At 37.2% G+C, this 19,198-nt stretch overlaps 3 protein-coding genes across 4 annotated transcripts; 2 read left to right on the top strand and 1 right to left on the bottom strand.

The window, feature by feature from the left end:
• The first annotated feature begins 2,366 nt into the window (after window positions 1-2,366).
• On the top strand, window positions 2,367-5,799 carry LOC103414250 (methionine aminopeptidase 1B, chloroplastic). Of its 2 annotated transcripts, XM_029091754.2 has the most exons (11): window positions 2,367-2,606; window positions 2,692-2,773; window positions 2,997-3,237; window positions 3,704-3,865; window positions 3,969-4,010; window positions 4,367-4,438; window positions 4,618-4,697; window positions 4,864-4,961; window positions 5,049-5,096; window positions 5,298-5,447; window positions 5,536-5,799. In XM_029091754.2, the coding sequence occupies exons 1-10, from the start codon at window positions 2,480-2,482 to the stop codon at window positions 5,441-5,443; spliced, it is 1,098 nt and encodes a 365-aa protein (XP_028947587.1). In that variant the 5' UTR covers window positions 2,367-2,479; the 3' UTR covers window positions 5,444-5,447; window positions 5,536-5,799. The 2 variants fall into 2 exon arrangements, with proteins under 2 accessions (XP_028947587.1, XP_028947586.1); XM_029091753.2 differs by having other exon boundaries at window positions 5,298-5,799.
• A 617-nt stretch (window positions 5,800-6,416) lies between these two features.
• LOC103451672 (allene oxide cyclase, chloroplastic) lies at window positions 6,417-8,264 on the top strand. The gene is made up of 2 exons (XM_008391087.4): window positions 6,417-7,065; window positions 7,496-8,264. Exons 1-2 carry the CDS (start codon window positions 6,831-6,833, stop codon window positions 8,017-8,019), a joined length of 759 nt encoding a protein of 252 aa, XP_008389309.2. The 5' UTR covers window positions 6,417-6,830; the 3' UTR covers window positions 8,020-8,264.
• Window positions 8,265-12,446: 4,182 nt separating this feature from the next.
• On the bottom strand, window positions 12,447-14,184 carry LOC103452284 (zinc finger protein WIP6). The gene is made up of 2 exons (XM_008391794.3): window positions 13,627-14,184; window positions 12,447-13,174 (listed from the first exon to the last, which is right to left on the bottom strand). Exons 1-2 carry the CDS (start codon window positions 14,047-14,049, stop codon window positions 12,716-12,718), a joined length of 882 nt encoding a protein of 293 aa, XP_008390016.2. The 5' UTR covers window positions 14,050-14,184; the 3' UTR covers window positions 12,447-12,715.
• Window positions 14,185-19,198: the final 5,014 nt, after the last annotated feature.

Genomic DNA, 19,198 nt, shown 5'->3' with positions numbered 1-19,198 from the left:
TTATCCATTTTAATTCTTAGTTACTTCTTATAGTTCGGACATATTATAAAGAACAATACTTAGCTATTAAAAAATGAGTATGAACTCTTATTCAAAACTCTTAGTATTTTAATTACATAGCTTTGTGCTTACCTTTTATACTATGAATCACATTGTAAAGATCATCTCTACAAAAAATAAATTAAAACTAAGGTCGTTTAATCAATCTATTGTAGCAAATACATAGACCGTTCGTAATGTTTTTACCAATACCGTTCATTTGGTTTTAAGCAATTTGATAATTAAACGACTTTAATTTTAATTAATTTTTTGCAAAGGTGATATTTATAAGGTGATTTATAATATGAACTATTCTTATTATAAACACGAAGTTCTATAAATTAACAACGAACAATTTTGAGAAATTTTGAGTAGAAGTTCCTGCTCATCTTTGAGTAGCCAAATATTGTTTTATTATAAATTCTAATTCTCGTACTTTACTCGATCATTCAACGCTGCACGTGGAGATACTAATTAATCGTAAATTAATAGCATGAAAGATAAACCCAAATATTGACAAGGAACCACAATCTTAATAATTTCGTTTACAAATCATACACACATAACATTGCGCTGCTAATTAAGAGGTAGGTTAAATCTTTCGAATTCTTAATCAAATCCTGTAGGCAGTTCCACATGTGTTTCAGTGTTTTGGTCGAGCAAGTGACCATTGATTAAGTTGTTGCAATTATGTATACTGATTAGTGACATCTCAGTTTTAGGATGTGTTAATAAAATAACATAATTTAAGTAGAATAATAACGTCACGTAACCGTATTCTATAAACACTAAAAGAACTACACAATATATGATACTTTATATGCTATTATAATATGATGTGTATCAGTCTTTAGAATCACATAAGATTATATTGACTTGTTATAATTAATATTTGACGAGTTCAAATGGCAAAAACATTTGTATTTTATATAGTGATAACTTGATAAGAGGGAGTAGTGAAGATTAATTAATTGTACTTAAGAGGAAATATTGAAGATTAATTGTACTTAATTTGTAAGCAATAACATTACTTCCCATCTTGCATGTTCTGTTCTGTGGTTCGTCGTAACTTCCATGAAGATGTGGTATATGTGAAGGAATATACAACCCCGTGATTGATATATTAAAAATCTTTCAGATCATTTCGTGTAGGAAATAATTAACGTTGTGGCCATGCATGGGTTTGGCGTCAATGGCACCCCAAATCCAAAATCCGGATTTTTCTTCCGGCTAGTCGGTCGTAAAGTTGTTGGTTTTTGGCTGTGTTTTTTCAACTTTCTCCTCCTGTCAATCAACCTTAATATTCCACTCGCCATTGCCTGGCCCATCCTTCCATATGAACGCGTTTTCTTCAAATTTAGATTCTATTAGGGTTAAGGCTGGGTGGGCGGACTAGTACGTAAATTGGTGACCCGGATCGAACTTGACAAATTAAAAAAAGGTTTTTTTAATCAAGGTGGTCTTTGAAATTTGCGTAACTCATCACTTTGTTCTTTGATTAATCATTTTGGTTATTCCTTGGAAAATCTCCATTAAATAAAGATAAAATAACAAAAATACCTTCAATTGTTTGTTAAATCATTTTGACCAATTGTTTATTAAATTGAGAATATTTTTGTCATTTTGATTCTTATTTCAGAAGTTTTTTCACGGAATGACCAAAATGATTGATGGTGGACAAAATCAAAGACCACTTATATTAATTTCAAATCTCAAGAACTAAAATGAGGAGTTATGCAAATATCATAGACCATTTTGGCTAAAAAGCCTTAAAAAATGAAATTGGGTTTAACAAAAAAATGTATGTTGAGTTGACTTTGAAAACCGAACATATTGACTCGATTTTTCCTTTTTGTTTTCTTTTATAAAAGTTGGCTCGAATTGAATTGTTTGTCTGCATATTTACTTAGAACGAGAGAAATCATAAATCAAGAAAGTAAAATAAGGATTAAGAGTGAGATAAACTAACCATCCAATTCATATGATTTATAATTTTCATGGATCTACGTTATGGATTTTTAGTCAGAATCCTGCACTTTTGTATTTCGTGTGTAATATCTCAACAATCATATTATGGTAAAAGTAAAAATTCTAAAAATCGAAATAATTCCAATTTTCATTACAGGCAAATGAAAATGCCATTGTAGTCGTTACATTTAAGCATCGAATTTAAGTTGGACTTCAATTTCGTGGAAGGCCCACAAGCAGTGTTTTGGGCCTTGGTCAAAAATAAAAAGCCCAAAGTCCAAGCATCTTTGCCGAACACAACGACGTCGAATGGTCGAGGCCCAATATATTGCAAAAAGCCCCTTTTTTCATCCAAATTTTCAAACCAACCCAAAAGGCCACTGATTCCGTCACGTTATCCACTCTCTCTCCCACCTCCCTCTTCCTCTCTGTGTGCAAGGAGGAGCAAGAGCAAGAGTTACAGAGAGAGAAAATGGCAGTCGCCGGAGGTCTGCAACTCTCAGCTCCTTCTCATGGCTGCCAAGGCCAAGTCTTACTAAGTTCAACGAAGTCAACTCTCTTCGCCGGGTCCCCACTCAGCTTCTCCCTCTCCACCTATGGTCTGGTTTCTCTTGTTTTCCTCTGTGAATGTTCCTCGTAATCGTTTGGTTTAGCTACGTTGTTTTATATGTTCTATGTGTTCAGGAAAAGAATCCTTTTGTCGGAAGAACCTCGTTGTGTTTGCTCGGAGACTTTCGGGGTTGGAGGAGGCCATGAGAATTAAAAGGTACGCGCCGCTCCTGTTTCTTCCAACCAAGTCTTACAATTCCCCCAAACCTCGGATTTCATACAAATTGGAATACTGTAGCTTGCAATTAGTGATAATTTTGATAATTTGAGTTAATGAGAAATGTGACAACCATTTGACATATATTTGTTGACAAAAAAATAGAGCAATGCAAAATTCGATACGGTTTATTCCGTTAATTTGATGATTCGATAATGTGTAGAGATCGTGAGACTCGGCAGCTTGCGCCAAAGATTGGAAGAAGGCCGCCATTGAGGCGTGGAAGGGTGTCGCCACAACTTCCCGTTCCAGATCACATTCCTAGGCCTCCTTATGTTGGTTCATCTATATTGCCAGAAATTGCCAGTGAACATCAATTTCCTGGTTCTGAAGGCATTGCTGATATGCGAGCTGCGTGCGAGCTTGCTGCTCGCGTCTTAGAATCTGCAGGAAAGTTGGTTAGGGTAAGCTTCTCAGCTTTTACTAGTTGCTGTCAAATTGTGTTTGTCTACAAGGTTTGTACATGTATGTTCGGTGGTGCCAAACTATCACTTGAAAAATATGTTTGACATATTGAGACTTCCACAGATTTTCAGTTCAGTTGACTTCCTAAGTTAGTGAGTGCAACTCGATGTCAAATTCTAGAACCTTGCAGGTCTATGTTTTAAATTTTGGGTTTAACCACAGTTTTTACTCGTATTAGTTACCAATTTTCCGCTATCTGAATTTAGGTTTGCAGTTCCATTATTTTTTTTTGGATATTTGAAGCTTGAGCTTTTTGTTTCTTATAAAAAATAGTAAATGTACTTTTTATTCTTTTATGTCTTATCTTATTCCTTTGATACAACTTATGTTTGTTGCCATTGGCGTTTTAATTGTATGTATAGGAGTTTTTTGATATTCTATTAACATCTTTTTACATCCTTCCAGCCGTCAATAACAACTAATGAAATTGACATAGCAGTGCACCAGATGATTGTTGATGCTGGTGCCTATCCCTCACCACTTGGCTATGGAGGATTTCCGAAGAGTGTATGCACATCTGTTAACGAGTGCATGTGCCATGGAATTCCTGATTCTCGACAGTTACAGGTTTCGAAGACTACATTGCACATTGCTCAAAGGCTACATTGCACATTGCTCCTTGCATACATGTGTTCATGTCATACCTCACTAATGGTAATCTTTTTTGCAGAGTGGAGACATTATCAACATAGATGTGACGGTCTACCTAAATGTACGCTCCTGATTTTATGACTTTCGTCATTTTAGCTCATTTGTATCCTTTCTCTAACCAAATCGGCTCCCAGAAAATGTTTTATGTCATTCGCTTAATTTTGATTTTAACGTAGTTTCCTGATTATTTATCTATTGAGTTCTGCATTTACAAATACTAGTTATCTGCCAGCTATCTGTAGTTTAATGTGTGAATTCATTAAAATGGTTGGTATCAAAGCTTGATTTCCTTTATTTGATAACAAATGGTATGATGCAATCAGTAGGGTATTTTCGTTCATTGAGTTCTTGTACCATTTCCTATTATTCAATAATGAATGGTCTGATTCAGTACATTCGTGCTGTCTACTTTGACAGGGATATCATGGAGACACATCAAAGACCTTTCTTTGTGGGGAGGTCAGTGAATCAATCCAACGACTACTGAAGGTAAACTTTTTCTGCTTGATAGTGTTGCATCTTGTCGTTATTCAGAAGCATGGTTTTATCATTCACATCCATCCGAGTTTCGTATCTGTTTAGGAATATACTACATATCTATTCCTTATTAAGCTTTGATTTTGTTACAGACGTCCAATTTATGCATTACCAATCTATCTTGGTGGCAGGTAACCGAAGAATGCTTGGAAAAAGGCATAGCAGTTTGCAAGGACGGTGCTAGCTTCAAGAAAATTGGAAAGAGAATTAGGTTTGATTCGCCTCCTTGTGATATATTGGACTAAAACTTATTCTGGACATCTTTTAGATGATTAATTGTCAATCCTCGACCGGAAAGAATTGCATATTTTACACCATTGAACAACAATGCACAATTCCTTCCCTTGTTCATAAGTTTTTATTTGGTTCTTTTTCAGCGAACATGCTGAAAAATATGGTTATGGCGTAGTAGAGCGCTTTGTTGGGCACGGTGTAGGGACTGTATTTCATTCTGAACCATTAATATTACATCACCGTAAGCCACTACTCGATATTAAACCTTCGTTACTATCTTTACCGCCGAGACATGAACTGCTTATAATTGTCATGTATTTTTTGACAGGGAATGACCAGTCTGGTTCCATGGTTGAAGGTCAGACATTTACCATTGGTGAGTGCAGTACTTTCCATACTCAGAAATCAATATACCTGCAACTTTATCTTCTTCAAGTTTGTAAAGTCGACGGTAAAACATGCATAAATTTTACTGAAAGCGGCGCGGCATATTCAAGATCCTAAGTTTGAGCATGCGACGGTAGAATTCTGACCAATGATCCTTATCACACAAAATGTTATTTCTCTTTTGCTGCAGAACCCATCCTTACAATGGGAAGCATCGAGTGTAAAACGTGGCCGGACAATTGGACGACGCTGACCGCGGACGGTAGCCCGGCTGCGCAGTTTGAACATACCATTCTGATTACTAGAACCGGTGCTGAGATTTTGACAACATGTTAACCTGGTACTTTTCCTTTTCTTCCCTAAAATTACCGACCATGTTTGTCGTGGACAAGCATTCGCTTACCGTCCAAGTCTCCACGGTGGTGTAGCGTTCAGCACGTGTTTTTAGGACGAATGAATTTTCCCCAGCCGAGGGCAGGCGGCCAGTCACCTTCGAGAGTCTCATGTTTGACCAAGCGAAAGTGCAAAGTATGCAACTGCTTATGGAACCGCAAAATGCCTGTAAATAATTATTTAACATTGAGATTTTTCAATTGTAAATAATTGTTTCTCCCTAACCAAGAAAAACTCTCGTCGATTGTTGTTAGATGAATTTGAATTTTGAAATTTATAGTGGAGATTTGATTATGTCATGCTTGATTTAAAATCATCAGCCGTGAGTGTGATATATCGATATTATGTATATGTACTTTAGTGAGAGCAGCAGGTATTGCTAGTAATTCTTTTGTTATTGCCAAACCAATTGGATAATCACTCGTTCGATAAAAAAAAAAATTGTACTTACTCTTTTCCTTAAACCATTTTAGGGCAGTGAGCAAATGTACAGCCTTAAAAGTTAGGTTTTGCGATGGCTTAAAATGGAGGTGGGATAATAAGTCGCGATCATATCATATGATAAGTTAAGGCCTTAATTTTGTCAAATGCAACAAATAAAAGTTAGAGATCTATCTTAAGAAGACTAACATAAAAGAGTATCATTCGTGTGTATCCTGTAAGAACCGTTACATGACATGAAAGTTTTTAACCAAAAGTTCTCTTCAAGTTGTGAGCATAAGTTAATGTGTTCACAGGTTAAAACAGACTGGGGCTTGGACTCCGTCCAGAAAAAGTCATGGGTTTAAGCTTAAGGAAACAAAATCTTAGTTGGATTGCCACAAAATATGTTTCTCCGACCAAATAATGCACCCGCCGACACCATGCACCGTCATCCACTCGTCACACAAAAAAGAAGCCCTCGTGTTCAACACCATATGTAAACTCAGTATTCGGATCCTCGCCGGATCTTTTTTGCGAGGATTCCGAGGTTTCTGAGGATCTATGAATTATATATGTTCATTGTACATTTTACGATCAGAAATCATTTTAAATGTTTTATTTAAAATTAAATATAAACAATACCTGACAAAAACTAACTCCAACATATACAATGAACAGACACAATTTACAAATTTCCAAAACTCTCACCAAAAAATGCAAGAGGATGCTGTTGGATAAACTTATTCAAACAAAGGCATCATACTATAAAAATCCCCTACCATCTCACTATTTATTTTCCAACACCATACCAATATTCTAATTTATCCTCGTCACTGCCAGTACTTTCCCACTTACTTTCCGATCCACCTTCTCTTCCAGAGACTGGACTCCATCTCCTCTGCCATCCATGGCGTCTGCAAGCTCTCTCGAAGCGATCTCCTCCCTCCATTTCTCCAACTCGATCAGGTCTCCTCCTCCATCTTCTCAAGCTCAAAGACTGTTGGGCTTCAGTCTCTCTCGCTCCTTCCCAACCCTTAAATCCGCATCGACCAAGCAATCCCTTTCAACCCCCAGAAACTTCACCACCTCAGCTTTCTTCGGCAAGAAGAAGGAACCAGCTGACTCTGATTCTTCACGACCCAGTAAGCACTTTTTCCAGCTACCACTTTCTGATCATGGTTTTTTATTTTTTTTTAACTTGTGATGTCTTTATGTATTGCTTTTGATCAATTCTTAACTTAGTCACCGTCTGTGACTGCTTCTCGAATGGCTAAAAGCGTTGTCTAATAATCATAAACGTTGTGTACTAGCTTGATTGGAATTTTGGAAGTGCTAGTTGTGTTTTTGAATTAATTCGGCAGTAAAACTCAAAAGTGCTTTTGACTTGTAGAACTATTTCCAAGTTCTTTTCTAAGAAGTACTTGGATTTTTTATAAAAAAATAAATTTAGCCGTTGTATGATAAAAGCGCTTCTTGCAAAAGTGATTATTAACATAAGTGCTTCTTGAACGAGTTGTAGAAAAGCTTAATCTTAGAAGTAGCAACTGATCAATTACGTTTAAAATTTTCCAGCAAAAGTTCAAGAACTGAATGTGTACGAGATCAATGAGAGAGACAGAGGCAGCCCAGCATACCTAAGACTGAGCAAGAAAGAAGTCAACTCCCTCGGCGACCTCGTCCCCTTCAGCAACAAGATCTACTCCGGCGACCTGGAAAAACGTCTTGGAATCACAGCAGGCCTGTGCGTTTTGATCCAAAACTTTCCCGAGAAAAAAGGAGACAGGTACGAGGCAATCTACAGCTTCTACTTCGGAGACTACGGCCACATTTCAGTTCAGGGAGCTTATCTGACCTACGAGGACACGTACATGGCCGTGACCGGTGGATCTGGGATCTTCGAGGGAGTGTACGGACAAGTCAAGGTGAAGCAGATTGTGTTTCCCATCAAGCTGTTTTACACGTTTTATTTGAAGGGCATTAAGGATTTGCCGGTTGAGCTTACCGGGAAGCCGGTCGCTCCGTCTCCCAGCGTCGAGCCGTCGGCAGCCGCCAAGGCCACTGAGCCCAGTGCCACCATCAAAAACTTTACCAACTGATCAACCACGGTGGTTGTGGAATTTGCCAAAAAAAGGAAGCAGAGGACGAGTTAGTGGCGGTGGACTTTCTGCTGTAATCTCACATTGTCTTTACCAACCTCGGTTTTCACCTAGTCATGTTTTTTCACTCTCTTTATTTACCTTTTTTTCCCCTATCTATTGTGTTCATGTTTTGTAATCCTATATTAGTTTAAAGCATTTCCGAGTATGTATTCAACTAATAATTTTCAGACACTTTTTGTCTATTGCACGTGTTTATCTATCTTCTTTAATTATCTTTTGATTTATTAAAGAAGACTTTAACGAAAAGCTTCCGGTACCGTTTATTTTAACGAAAAATCACATTTTTACACTAAAAAGTCAAGAGAGGTATTAGATCCACTCCACAATCCTATTTTCCCACCCCACTCAAAAGGTAAAAACGAAAAACACTCTTTTCCCACCCACTGATATTCCTAAACCATCCCTTACAAAGAAAATTAGCCATCGCCACACATCCACCCACTTGACGGCAAGCAAGCCCCTTCTCATCGCCAGCCAACTCTGTCTCTAATTTAATCAAGACTATGAGGATGAGCAACATCTTCGATCGACCTCGTAGTCGTTCTATGCAATTACAACTCAAGTAGAGGACTAATGGTAGAAGAGGGGTATCAAAACCACGTCAATTAGATTAACTGAGCACAGTTCCACACGGATTGCTGAAACTATAAATGGGTATGAGAGAAAAAGAAAAAGAGTAAGGTTTCTTAAGGTAATTGTAATGGGTCTATGGTGTTTGATGAAGATTTCGAATGGATAAGAAGGAATTGACATAAGAGATGAGGAAAACGGCGGATTCAACTTGGTTGGTGCTGTGTGCGGTGGTTTCAACTTGCTGGGCTCATGTTTTTGTTCCTTCTATTTTCATAATTTAATACAAAAACAAAAGAATAAAATAGTTAAAGATGGCCTTATAAGTCATTTTACAAAAGGTTAGAGTTGTCATTAAAAGTATCATTAAAAAGTGGGTGGAGAAATAGTGTTGGTGGGTGGGTATATCATCTCTAGAATTCAATTATGGTACTATTCACTTTACCCTTTATTTTGTCTTTATTGTTAAAACTCAAAGTTTTCAAGCCATTTTCATTAGTTTTTCTTTTATTAAACTGAATTGTAAAAAAAATAAGCATGGGTGTGCTTAAGAATATTTTTCATTTACAATTCAATCAGAATATTTTACATTTTTTTCTAGATTCACAAAAAAAGTTACAGAACGATGACTCATTTCAAAGTACTTTTAAAATAACTGAAAGCGTTTTTAGAGAAAATGTTTTTAGGTTTCAGAGCAATTCCACCCATGGAGCCTTTCCCCCTGGCAATCCACTATTGAATCCACCATTTTGAACAGTAACTGCCATTAATGAACAGTAATTGCCATTTGCATCTCCACCCTTGGAGCCCTCCCCCCTGGCAATAGCCAATAAAATATTAGTTTTTTTTGTTTGTTTAAATAATACAAAATAAAATTATTTGTAATTTCGGATAAGATTTTTTAAATCGTTCTCGTTGCGCCACGTGTCATTTTATAAAAAAAACAATTATTTAGCGATGGATTTCGATAAGATGGAGAAGAAGTGGTATTTATAGAAAAGTAAAAACAATTTTTTACAATTTTTTTTTCAGATTTTTTACAATTTTTTCGGATTTTTTCCATTTTTTTTCCAATAATTAATTTCTGCCGTTGGATTTAAAAAAATTTGAATTCCAACACTCCAGATTGTGCCACGTGTCACAACGGTAACTTTTTTTAATTTTAAAACTATTTTTTCTTTATTTATAAAGCATATTAATATCGACCGTTGATCTCAGATCGAACGGTTGATATTAAATCAGATTTTTTTATTTTTTTTACCGTTGAGATCCAACGGTCCAAATGAAGGAGCCGTTGAGATCGAACGGACCGTGGGAAGCCACGTGGCTTCCCAACGGTAACTGTGCAAAGCTGAAAAGTTGACTGTTTTTTCTGAAAAGCTGTCGGGCGACGCGCCCCCACGCGCGAGTGGGGTGCACGCGCCTGACAGAAAAAAATAAAAAATGGGCTTGGAGCTCGGGCTCCGGGGCTGTCACAAATTGACAGGCACCCTGCTCGGACCTTCTCCACTAGCTCGGGCTCCTCATGGCTGGAGCAAGTTGACAGGCCCTCAGGCCTTTTCTTCTCCACTGTCCCCCGGCCTATTGACAAGGCTGGAGCTGCTCTCAAAATCACTTACATTTTTACTAAATAGTGGTTCAAAAAATATTTTCACATGAAACACTTTCAATCATTCTAAAAGTAGTTCTAAACGAGCATTGAAAATCATGAAGCGATTGAGGAGCCAAGAGGCTTGTTGAACAAATTGGTCATCCACATGCCCTCCCAAAACTGGGCCAAGTAAGGCTAAGGACCAGATACTGGGTTGGGTTTATTTGGAAATGTCTCTTAGACCGAAGAATTGCAAACATATGCATATGGGTCGGTCCATCCATTTGACAACTAATACTGCATTGATTCAATCGGGCTGCCCTAGTGGTCCTGCAGCTAGGCCCAATTATTCTTGCCTTTTGTACCCATCCAAACGGTCAACAACAACTAGAAAAGAAGGCTAATTTAACTTTGGGATCTTTTGATATGATCCCCAGTAACTAAAAATTGGACATATTTCAAAAGTCAAAAGTCACTAAAAATTGGACCCATTGGATCGATTTCAAATTTTCCCTTTAACTTCTGGTTTCTGTAGTTGACTTCAAATTCTCTTGTTGTCCTTATGTTTTCAGTTGTGTCATTTTTAACTTTTTAGTTTACTAAACGTTACAATTCAAGAAGAAATCACATTTTTATGTGTTCATTCGCTCAATGGAATACGCGGTTCGGAGGCACTATCTAATGGAAAAAGTTGGAGTTATACTATAAAACTAGTTGACAATATAGAAAATAACCTAACTTACTTATCAGCTCATCGAAGGTCTATCCTCCCATCGATATGGGATTCATTCTCAACGTCTAGTTACTAGGGCATCGAATCTACATGTCGATCATATCTTGTAAAGTATTGGTGTTTTGGGTAAATTCGACCAGTGACTTGCACTGAGTCTGTACAAATCACATGGACCTTGTACGTTTGGGTTTTATGTCCATTGAACTTGGCAGACATATGTAATTCAAGTATCCAACTAACAAAATCAATTAAATTAGCCTGAATTAGATCTTATTGCTCAGCATCCGGACGATCCTCTGCCTCTTCTTATTTATGTTTGCATGCGCATCTAATTACATCTGATATATCACAAGCTAGCAAGCCCTCAGGTCCTCAGCCTGTTATATACATGTATGATGTATCAACCATCACTTTTTGTACTTGGCCATATGAGAGTCCCCATTATTTTTTCCAAAGTACTCAACCAACCAGTCTTTTTTTGGTTGCCCAGAAAATATTTTTGACCCAGAATCTGCTGTTTATTACATAAAACAACTGAAACCAGCTGGGAAAGCTTCATCTCTTTTTCTTTCAATTTTACTTTTAACTTTCAGAAAATATACACGATTATTTCAAATTATATACGTATGTGTGTATATATATATAATATAACAATGTAGATGTATATAACCACAAGAAAATTGCATAAACTGCTGTACAAGTCATTCGAGTCTTTTAGCTAAGGTCGATGTTTGCAGACATAAAAACGTTTAAGAAGAACTAAATATTGCATGCAAGCAATATTAAAAGCAACGCGCTAGCATTCACACAAGCTGCACACGGACACAAATTAATTAATTAGCAGATTAAAAAACGATTAAATTAACAATCTCGTGATGCACATGCGTGCTTTGGAGTTGTATGGCAGCTGCTGCACACATATATGACATATAAAACCAAAAAAGGAAAGAAAAAAAAGCCAAGAAAGGATGAGCTGGGAAAAAGACGAAGGAAAAAAGGGTCATAAATACATAACTGGGAGACGGAGGAAAAAGGGCCCGTTTATGCATGCAGAAAATTGATAGATAGGATTAAAGGGCAAAGCTCACAGCCACAGGAGTCTGAAAACGTTTCGTAGTACCTGTTTGTAGTTGTTCTCAAAAGGAAAAAGGAAAACCCTTGAGTGAAACCCCAAATACAGTAATTTTTCAGTGGTCCCAGAAACTTTCCCCTCACTCAGAATATAAAATATATGGACGGACTAATCGGTCGTTCGATCCAAGTGTTAGTATATTTTTTTAGTATTTTGTTTTCACTAGCTATCTCTCCAAATGCAAAAGCTATGAACAGTAGAATCTGTGACTCCACTGCACATTTATCTGCTCTCCTCTCCGTGTTCTGTAGTCACTGAATTTACTTGACCGCTTTCCCTCTCTCCCTCTCTCCCTCTCTCTCTCAACATGTATTCATTTTTCAAAAGATAAAAATATATTAGGTATCAGAAAAGGTACGTACTTTAATTGAAGGATTGAACTGCCACTTCCAACATTAAATGCGTAAAACCCTGGCCATTCATTGTCTTGTTTGTTGTCTTCCTCTTCTCACTCCCGCACTCTCTCACAAACAAGAAAAAGACATAAATGAAACATAAGAGACAGTCACAGTCCCATCACTCACTACTAACCAAAACCCTAATTACTTAATTATACCTAGCTAGCTAGCTAATCCAAAAAGTTAAACTCCAAGTAATTGTGTATTAACTAATTAATAACCAAATCATCGTCATTGTTATCGTCATCCTCGTCATCCATGTGATCTTCTTCCTCAGGCTCAGTACACAGCTCCACAGCATAAGGTGCATGTCCATCACCAAACCCACGAACGTGGTCTTTGAGCGATCTCTTGTGCTTGAAATCCGACCCACAAATGCAAAACCAGAGCTTCCCGCAGTTCTTCTCGTGAGTCCTCCAATCGCCTCTCACTGCAAATGGTTTCCCACACTTGCGGCACCCAAACGGCTTCGTCCCATGCTTTCTCTTGTAATGTGTCTGCAGTGTCCGGAAGTCCTTAAGTGGCCTTGACCTTGGGTGTTCTATGTTGTTCTTGCACCCCTCTGCGCAGCAATAGCATGGAAGTCTCAGCACTGAGGATGCTGGCTTTGTCCCTCTCAAGGATTCTGGTCCCTTCCTGTACTCTGATCCATGCCCCCACATATGCATCTACATACAAATAATTAGAGGGTAAACACAAACTAAACAAAATACATAGATTAGGGTAAAAGATGTTGATGATTCCACTCTTTTTTTGTGATTTTGAATGCAAGATGACAATTTGGGAGCAGAAATAAACGGCAATAAACAAATTGTAAGACAAGAGTTTCATAAACACGGAAGAAATAAACAAATTGTAACACAAGTGTTGCATAAAATTAAAAATCTGTACATTAGGGCAGTATAACTATGATTCCACTCATAATTTGTGATTTTGGAGTGGAAAATTTTGAAAAGGAGAGGAGAAATAAACAAACTGTAATGCAAGTTTTGTAAATCATGAGGAATGGTTTCTGTAGAGAAACCAATTGCTAAAATTAGATAACAGCCATTATTAGTAATTACTTACTAGTAGTGGTATTGATTTGTGTGTTACTAATTATGCCGATGATGAGTACTACCTGCATGTTGTTGTATCTGTTGAATGTTTTGCTGCAGACAGGGCAAGAGAACTGGGTGGGGCCTACGAGGATTTGTGCAGGAGAGGGAATCCAGTACTGCCCTTCCACAGGACCGCCAATGTGGTTGTGGTTAGGGTTGCTGATGAACGATGAGCTTGGCCTACCGCCTCCACTACTCGGTGGCCCAATGTTAAGAGCTACAGTGACAGTGCCGTCCTCAGGATCAGGATTAGGGTTTGGATAATCATGATAAAAAGTTTGGTGGTGATCAGGCTGAGTTGAGGAAGAAGACTGGTGGTGGTAGATGAGGTGGTACTGTTTGGGGACATGATTATCCAGTCCAGGAGGGCCAAGAGAGAGAAAAATGGAGTCCTCATCCTGAAAATCTTCATCTATGGTAGTACTAGTGAAGGGAGTTTGCATGGTGGTGGTGATTTGGTTTATTTGTTTATATGAGAGAGAGAGAGAGAGAGTGAGAGAGAGAGAGAGAGAGAGGAGTGAGATTTTGGGCTGTTGGTGGAGAAGGTAAGTGGGGACTAGAGAGAAAGGCAGAAAGGCAATAAATAAAGAAATGAAAGTTTATTATGTTAACTTATCTATTGGGGGGTACTTGGTTTTTTGTGTTGTGGGATCGATGGATTTCACTATATTTCAGGCGCAGGATCTTTACCAATTTCAAATTTATCAGTGAGTGGCCTGTTGTTAGTGACATTGGAAGATAAAATTGGAGTGAAAAAGGATAAAATTTTCTGTATATCTGAAACACTTGTCACATGATGTATTTTTTTTTTTTTATGTATAAGAGGCCATTGACCAACTTATTGAGATGTCTATTTTTAACATTTTACAATTTGATTTGAATTATAACACTACGCAACGGTGATACATGCATACTGGAAAATAAATCGAGAGAGTGAGAGGGGAGGGGTCTGCAAGTTGAACGTGGACTGGATTGGATTGAAAAGGAGCAACAATATGAGATGAGATGTTTTGGTTTTGGCGTGTTTGGGAATGGAGGAGATAAAAACTGGAGGAGAGTAGTGGCAGCGGCAAAGAATGCAAAATGCATTGAGACAAAAACACTAGCACTCCTTACTTTTTCTCACTTGCTTTTCTCCAAGGAAAAGGATCCTCGCCGGAACCCTAATTAATGCTGGATTCCCGAGTCCTTGGCTTAGCTCTCTGTAATATTTTCTGCCCCTCTCTCTCTCTCTCTTTCTCTCTATTTATTTTAGAATAGTGTTAGAGAGACTAAATTTGGAGACAAAATTTAGAAATTAAATAATGTGTCACCAATAAGCATGAACACATTTATCAACACTTAAGTAATAAATCAATCATCAACTTCCATATCTTTTAATTTTCAAAATTTAATTTTCCTAACATTATCCGTTACTTTATTCATCTTCTGCCCTTATGTACTCTCTCTCTTTCTCTCTCAATCCAAAAGTAGACAGAGATACAGAGATTTTAAAAGATGAATCTATGGATATGCACGCATATATTGGCATACAGTATGTGGAGGCCATGGAGAACTGTAGACTGGAAGGCGTGAGTTTATCTCCCCAACTTTTGTTATTAAAAGACATGGTGATAGTGATAGTGTGCCAAATAATACGAATATTATTAATTTTGGTGGAAACTGGAAAGGGACATTACCATTTTAATTTTCAAATTTTACTTTTTGTTTTTGAAGTGTATATATATGAAGTAAAATTTGAAAAAATGAAATGCACAAGAACTGGCATGGGTGGTACTGTTTTTCTTTAAGGGCAAGCCACCTGCACTGTAGGAAAGTAAAGAGAGCTCACTTCACACCCTACCCAGCTGCTTAAAAGTAACATTTCATTCAACTATTAAGACTACTGCTTATGTTATATACTTTTTCAATTAGAATCTCAGAAAAATCCTTGCACAAGTGCCATCGTGGTACGTATATGTGCAAAATCTCAATATTCAACAGAAAGTGAAGATATATTAGACAATTCTTTTGTCTTGGCACCTCCAAACTCAATGTGTCAACAGTTTGTTTCTCATTCCAACATGCTAGCTAATTTAAAAAAGCTATGTTCACTTTTGACAACACCCCATTAATTTTCCTACAAATTAATTAAGGTGAGTTTGATAAACATTTCGTTTTTAATTTTTAGTGTTTTATTTTTGTATTGTAGATATTTTATTTTTTAAAAGAAAACGAAGAGTGTGGAAAGAATGAGGAATAAAATGGTGTACATTGGAATAAGGATGGAGGATGGATGGTGGAAAAAAAATGATATGAAAATTAAAAATCAAAAACTAAAATCAAGTTTATGTTATTTTCATTTCGAATGTGTTTTTTTATTTTTATTTTTTTTTTTATTTTTTTTGCATATATAGTTTCTACATTTGTTCCTCTTCTTTCCCACAATCTCTCCCATTATCCTTTCCCATTACTCTATTTTCACATTTACTTATCTTTTATTGTAAAGCAAAATGAAAATTAAAAACAAAATAATTATGGACTGACCTTACACGTTGCTGTACCACATACATATCTGTTTTCTAGATGAACAATGAACGGCCAACCAGAACGATTGGTGCAGCAGCAGTGACATAGTTTGACTGGATACCGCCCGAAACAGGAAGTGTAGATGGATTGTAATTCAAACCATCCTATCAATCTTTAGACATGATAGAAATTGATACAAAGGAAAAAGATAAAACAAGAGAAATGCTTAGGAGAGACTTCAAATATAGGACTCTCTGCTACAGTACTACCTCATGTTTTTTTACATAATATTTTATAATGTTAATATGATAATTAACGTTAAACTGTAAGTTGACAAAGTTCATCATCATGCTTCTTCCCGAAGCGCTCCATCGATCCAATTCCCGTTCACATAACCCCACGGCAATGGACTACCAAAAAAGGACTGGTAAAAACAGTATAGGTTTCCCTATAGATCCACTTTTAAGTTTCTTATCAGGTTTAAGAAACCCACTAGCACTGGATCGGTGGATCCATGATCATGAGATGACTAATCAATTGACAAAACTAGTGTGCTCTCGAAAACATGCATGCATGCATGGCTAGCAGCTGAGAGAGAGAGAGAGAATGGTAGTTTGATAAGCGTAGGAGTCTAGCTAAATAAATTTTATAAATATAGATCACTATTATAATATGCATGGTGCTACTTTTGAACATGAACTTTGTTTTGGTGATTAATTGATGGCTCATCAGAATCAGATACTTCTCTGAGACAAAGGTCAAGTGCCTGCATGTGGGTTCGATTCGAATTGCAGAAAGTTCCTGTACCACTTTAAATCTTTGCCGTTTTGCCTTGTGATTTAACAAGATTAGTACAAAATGGATTTTGACTACCTATTAAGTCTATAATATGCTATTGCAAATACACTATTATAGATACCCTTTTTATATACAAAAGGAATTGTAGTTTTAAACACATTACTTCATGGGTACAGTTATGCTCTTAACCACTTAAGTTGTATATCTCTTAAATACCTTAGCAGCAATGAGTTTAGAAAGATACTTGTATATATGGTTGAAATAGAGCATAAGGCAAAACAACATTTGTCTCCGAACAGTCATGAATGATCTATCCTAATTCGAGAGAGATTCTCACATACAAACATGTTTTAGTTTTAGTGACGTCATTATTCAATAATAACTGTCACGTTATCAAAAGCTGGCACAACCCATCCAATAAACAAATGCCACTTAGCAAACTAATTACATAAGAGAATCTCTCCTAACCCAGAGTGCAACTGATCAAAACATAGAGTGAATAATTAAAAAGAAAAACTTACGAAAAGTCCTCAAAAACTTTAGTTTTAATCAAAATGACAAAATAAATGTGTAAGTGAATAGTACCAAAAGTAACTTTTCAAGATAAAAATGTCTTTAATGTTAAAAAGTGAACAGTACCAGGAGTGTTTCATTAAAATTTCCTACCATTTAGTATTAAATGTTGTGTGTGTATATATTGGATGGGGTGTATGTATATAATGAATGCTAATGAGACTCTCTCAAAAGTGGGAGTCTCTATTTACTCTCAGTCACCTCATGTTTTTGGCACATTATTTTATATTGTTGACACAAAAAATAACATTAAAATGAGGTATATATTAAAAGAATTTATAAAGAGTCTCACTTTAAGAGAGTCTCATTATCATATGTATATATAGTAGTGAATGCAGTCCCTAGGATTGTTGTTGAATGACATGTGCTAAGGAGCTAAAAGGACAAAGCTGTTGGTCACGCATGTCACTGCATTGCAAAATTTGTGTATGTGAGACTAGGAACGCAGGAAAGACAAAGTAAAAATTTCCAAAACCTTCGTCTTGTCTGAAAAAGGAAACTGGGAAAAGCCAACAGTGCCCATCTCATCAGACTTCATAGCCGCCCCCATTGATTTGTCACAGTCCCCAGCTGAGCAATGATCTCCCACCCTCCCCCTTTTCTCTCCCTCCCTCTAATATTAACTACTGTTCAAGTCCCAGTCCCAGCTCCATCCTTTCACACGTTAAGATTTGATTTTTGACTCCACCCCACACAGGGATCTCTATGTGCTTCCGTCTGTGTAATTACTTTTTATGTTTAAATTTGAAATTTTTGATCAGTAGAATCTTATTTTGTGGAGAGTGTGAAAACAAATAAAAAGAAACCTTGTGTGTGTCTTTTTAATACAAGCAATATAGGAGGTAGGGATCGAACACGAAAACTTATAATGATGAGTGCACTTAACGAATTGAGCTACAAGTCATTTGCAAGTTCATACCTAACTTAATTTAATGTTTATAACTTGATAATAAAACTTACATTACCAAGGTCATTGCCAACGCTAAGACCTAAATTCTGGATTTTAATCAAAAGAAAAATGTGATCTTTATCTCAAACTTAAATTTGAGTAAATGTAAAAGTTCGGAGCTGTTATTAACATTTTTAAAAAGATCGTACGTGTCATTCAGTACTACGGTCCGGTGGTATTCCTCTTCACTTGTATGTGAGAGATCATAGGTTCGAATCTCGTGAATGACAAATTCAATACCAAATTAGATTGGTCATAGTGTGGCTTAACCGAGCTTCCCCTCTGTCGCATCCCGGGCCCGTTCCACCACCGTAGCACAATATTGTCCGCTTTGGGCTTATCATTCCCTCACGGTTTTGTTTTTGGAAACTCACGAGCAACTTCCCAGTGGGTCACCCATTCTGGGAGTGCTCTAGCCTCCTTCTCGCTTAACTTCGGAGTTCCTACGGAACGTGAAGCCAATGAGCTCCCAAAAGGCCTCGTGCTAGGTGGGGATGAGAATATACATTTAAGGATCACTCCCCTGGGCGATGTGGGATGTCACAATCCACCCCCCTTAGGGGCCCGACGTCCTTGTCGGCACACTTGCGGCCAGGATTAGGCTCTGATACCAATTTGTCACATCCCGGGCCCGTTCCACCACCGTAGCACGATATTGTCCGCTTTGGGCTTATCATTCCCTCACGATTTTGTTTTTGGGAACTCACGAGCAACTTCCCAGTAGGTCACCCATCTTGGGAGTGCTCTGGCCTCCTTCTCACTTA

The sequence above is a fragment of the Malus domestica genome, chromosome 13 (genome assembly GCF_042453785.1).
Source record: "Malus domestica chromosome 13, GDT2T_hap1".
NCBI classification, from domain to species: Eukaryota; Viridiplantae; Streptophyta; class Magnoliopsida; order Rosales; family Rosaceae; genus Malus; species Malus domestica.
This window is presented reverse-complemented; position numbering and strand designations above follow the sequence as displayed.

Coding starts and splice junctions, on each gene's coding strand:
- LOC103414250 (XM_029091754.2), top strand. CDS start 2,480: ATGGCAGTCGCCGGAGGTCTGCAACTCTCAGCTCCTTCTCATGGCTGC. Junction 3,238..3,703: donor CTGCAGGAAAGTTGGTTAGG/GTAAGCTTCTCA, acceptor ACATCCTTCCAG/CCGTCAATAACAACTAATGA. Junction 4,698..4,863: donor AAAATTGGAAAGAGAATTAG/GTTTGATTCGCC, acceptor GTTCTTTTTCAG/CGAACATGCTGAAAAATATG.
- LOC103452284 (XM_008391794.3), bottom strand. CDS start 14,049: ATGCAAACTCCCTTCACTAGTACTACCATAGATGAAGATTTTCAGGAT. Junction 13,175..13,626: donor ACAGATACAACAACATGCAG/GTAGTACTCATC, acceptor ATTTGTATGTAG/ATGCATATGTGGGGGCATGG.
- LOC103451672 (XM_008391087.4), top strand. CDS start 6,831: ATGGCGTCTGCAAGCTCTCTCGAAGCGATCTCCTCCCTCCATTTCTCC. Junction 7,066..7,495: donor CTCTGATTCTTCACGACCCA/GTAAGCACTTTT, acceptor AAAATTTTCCAG/CAAAAGTTCAAGAACTGAAT.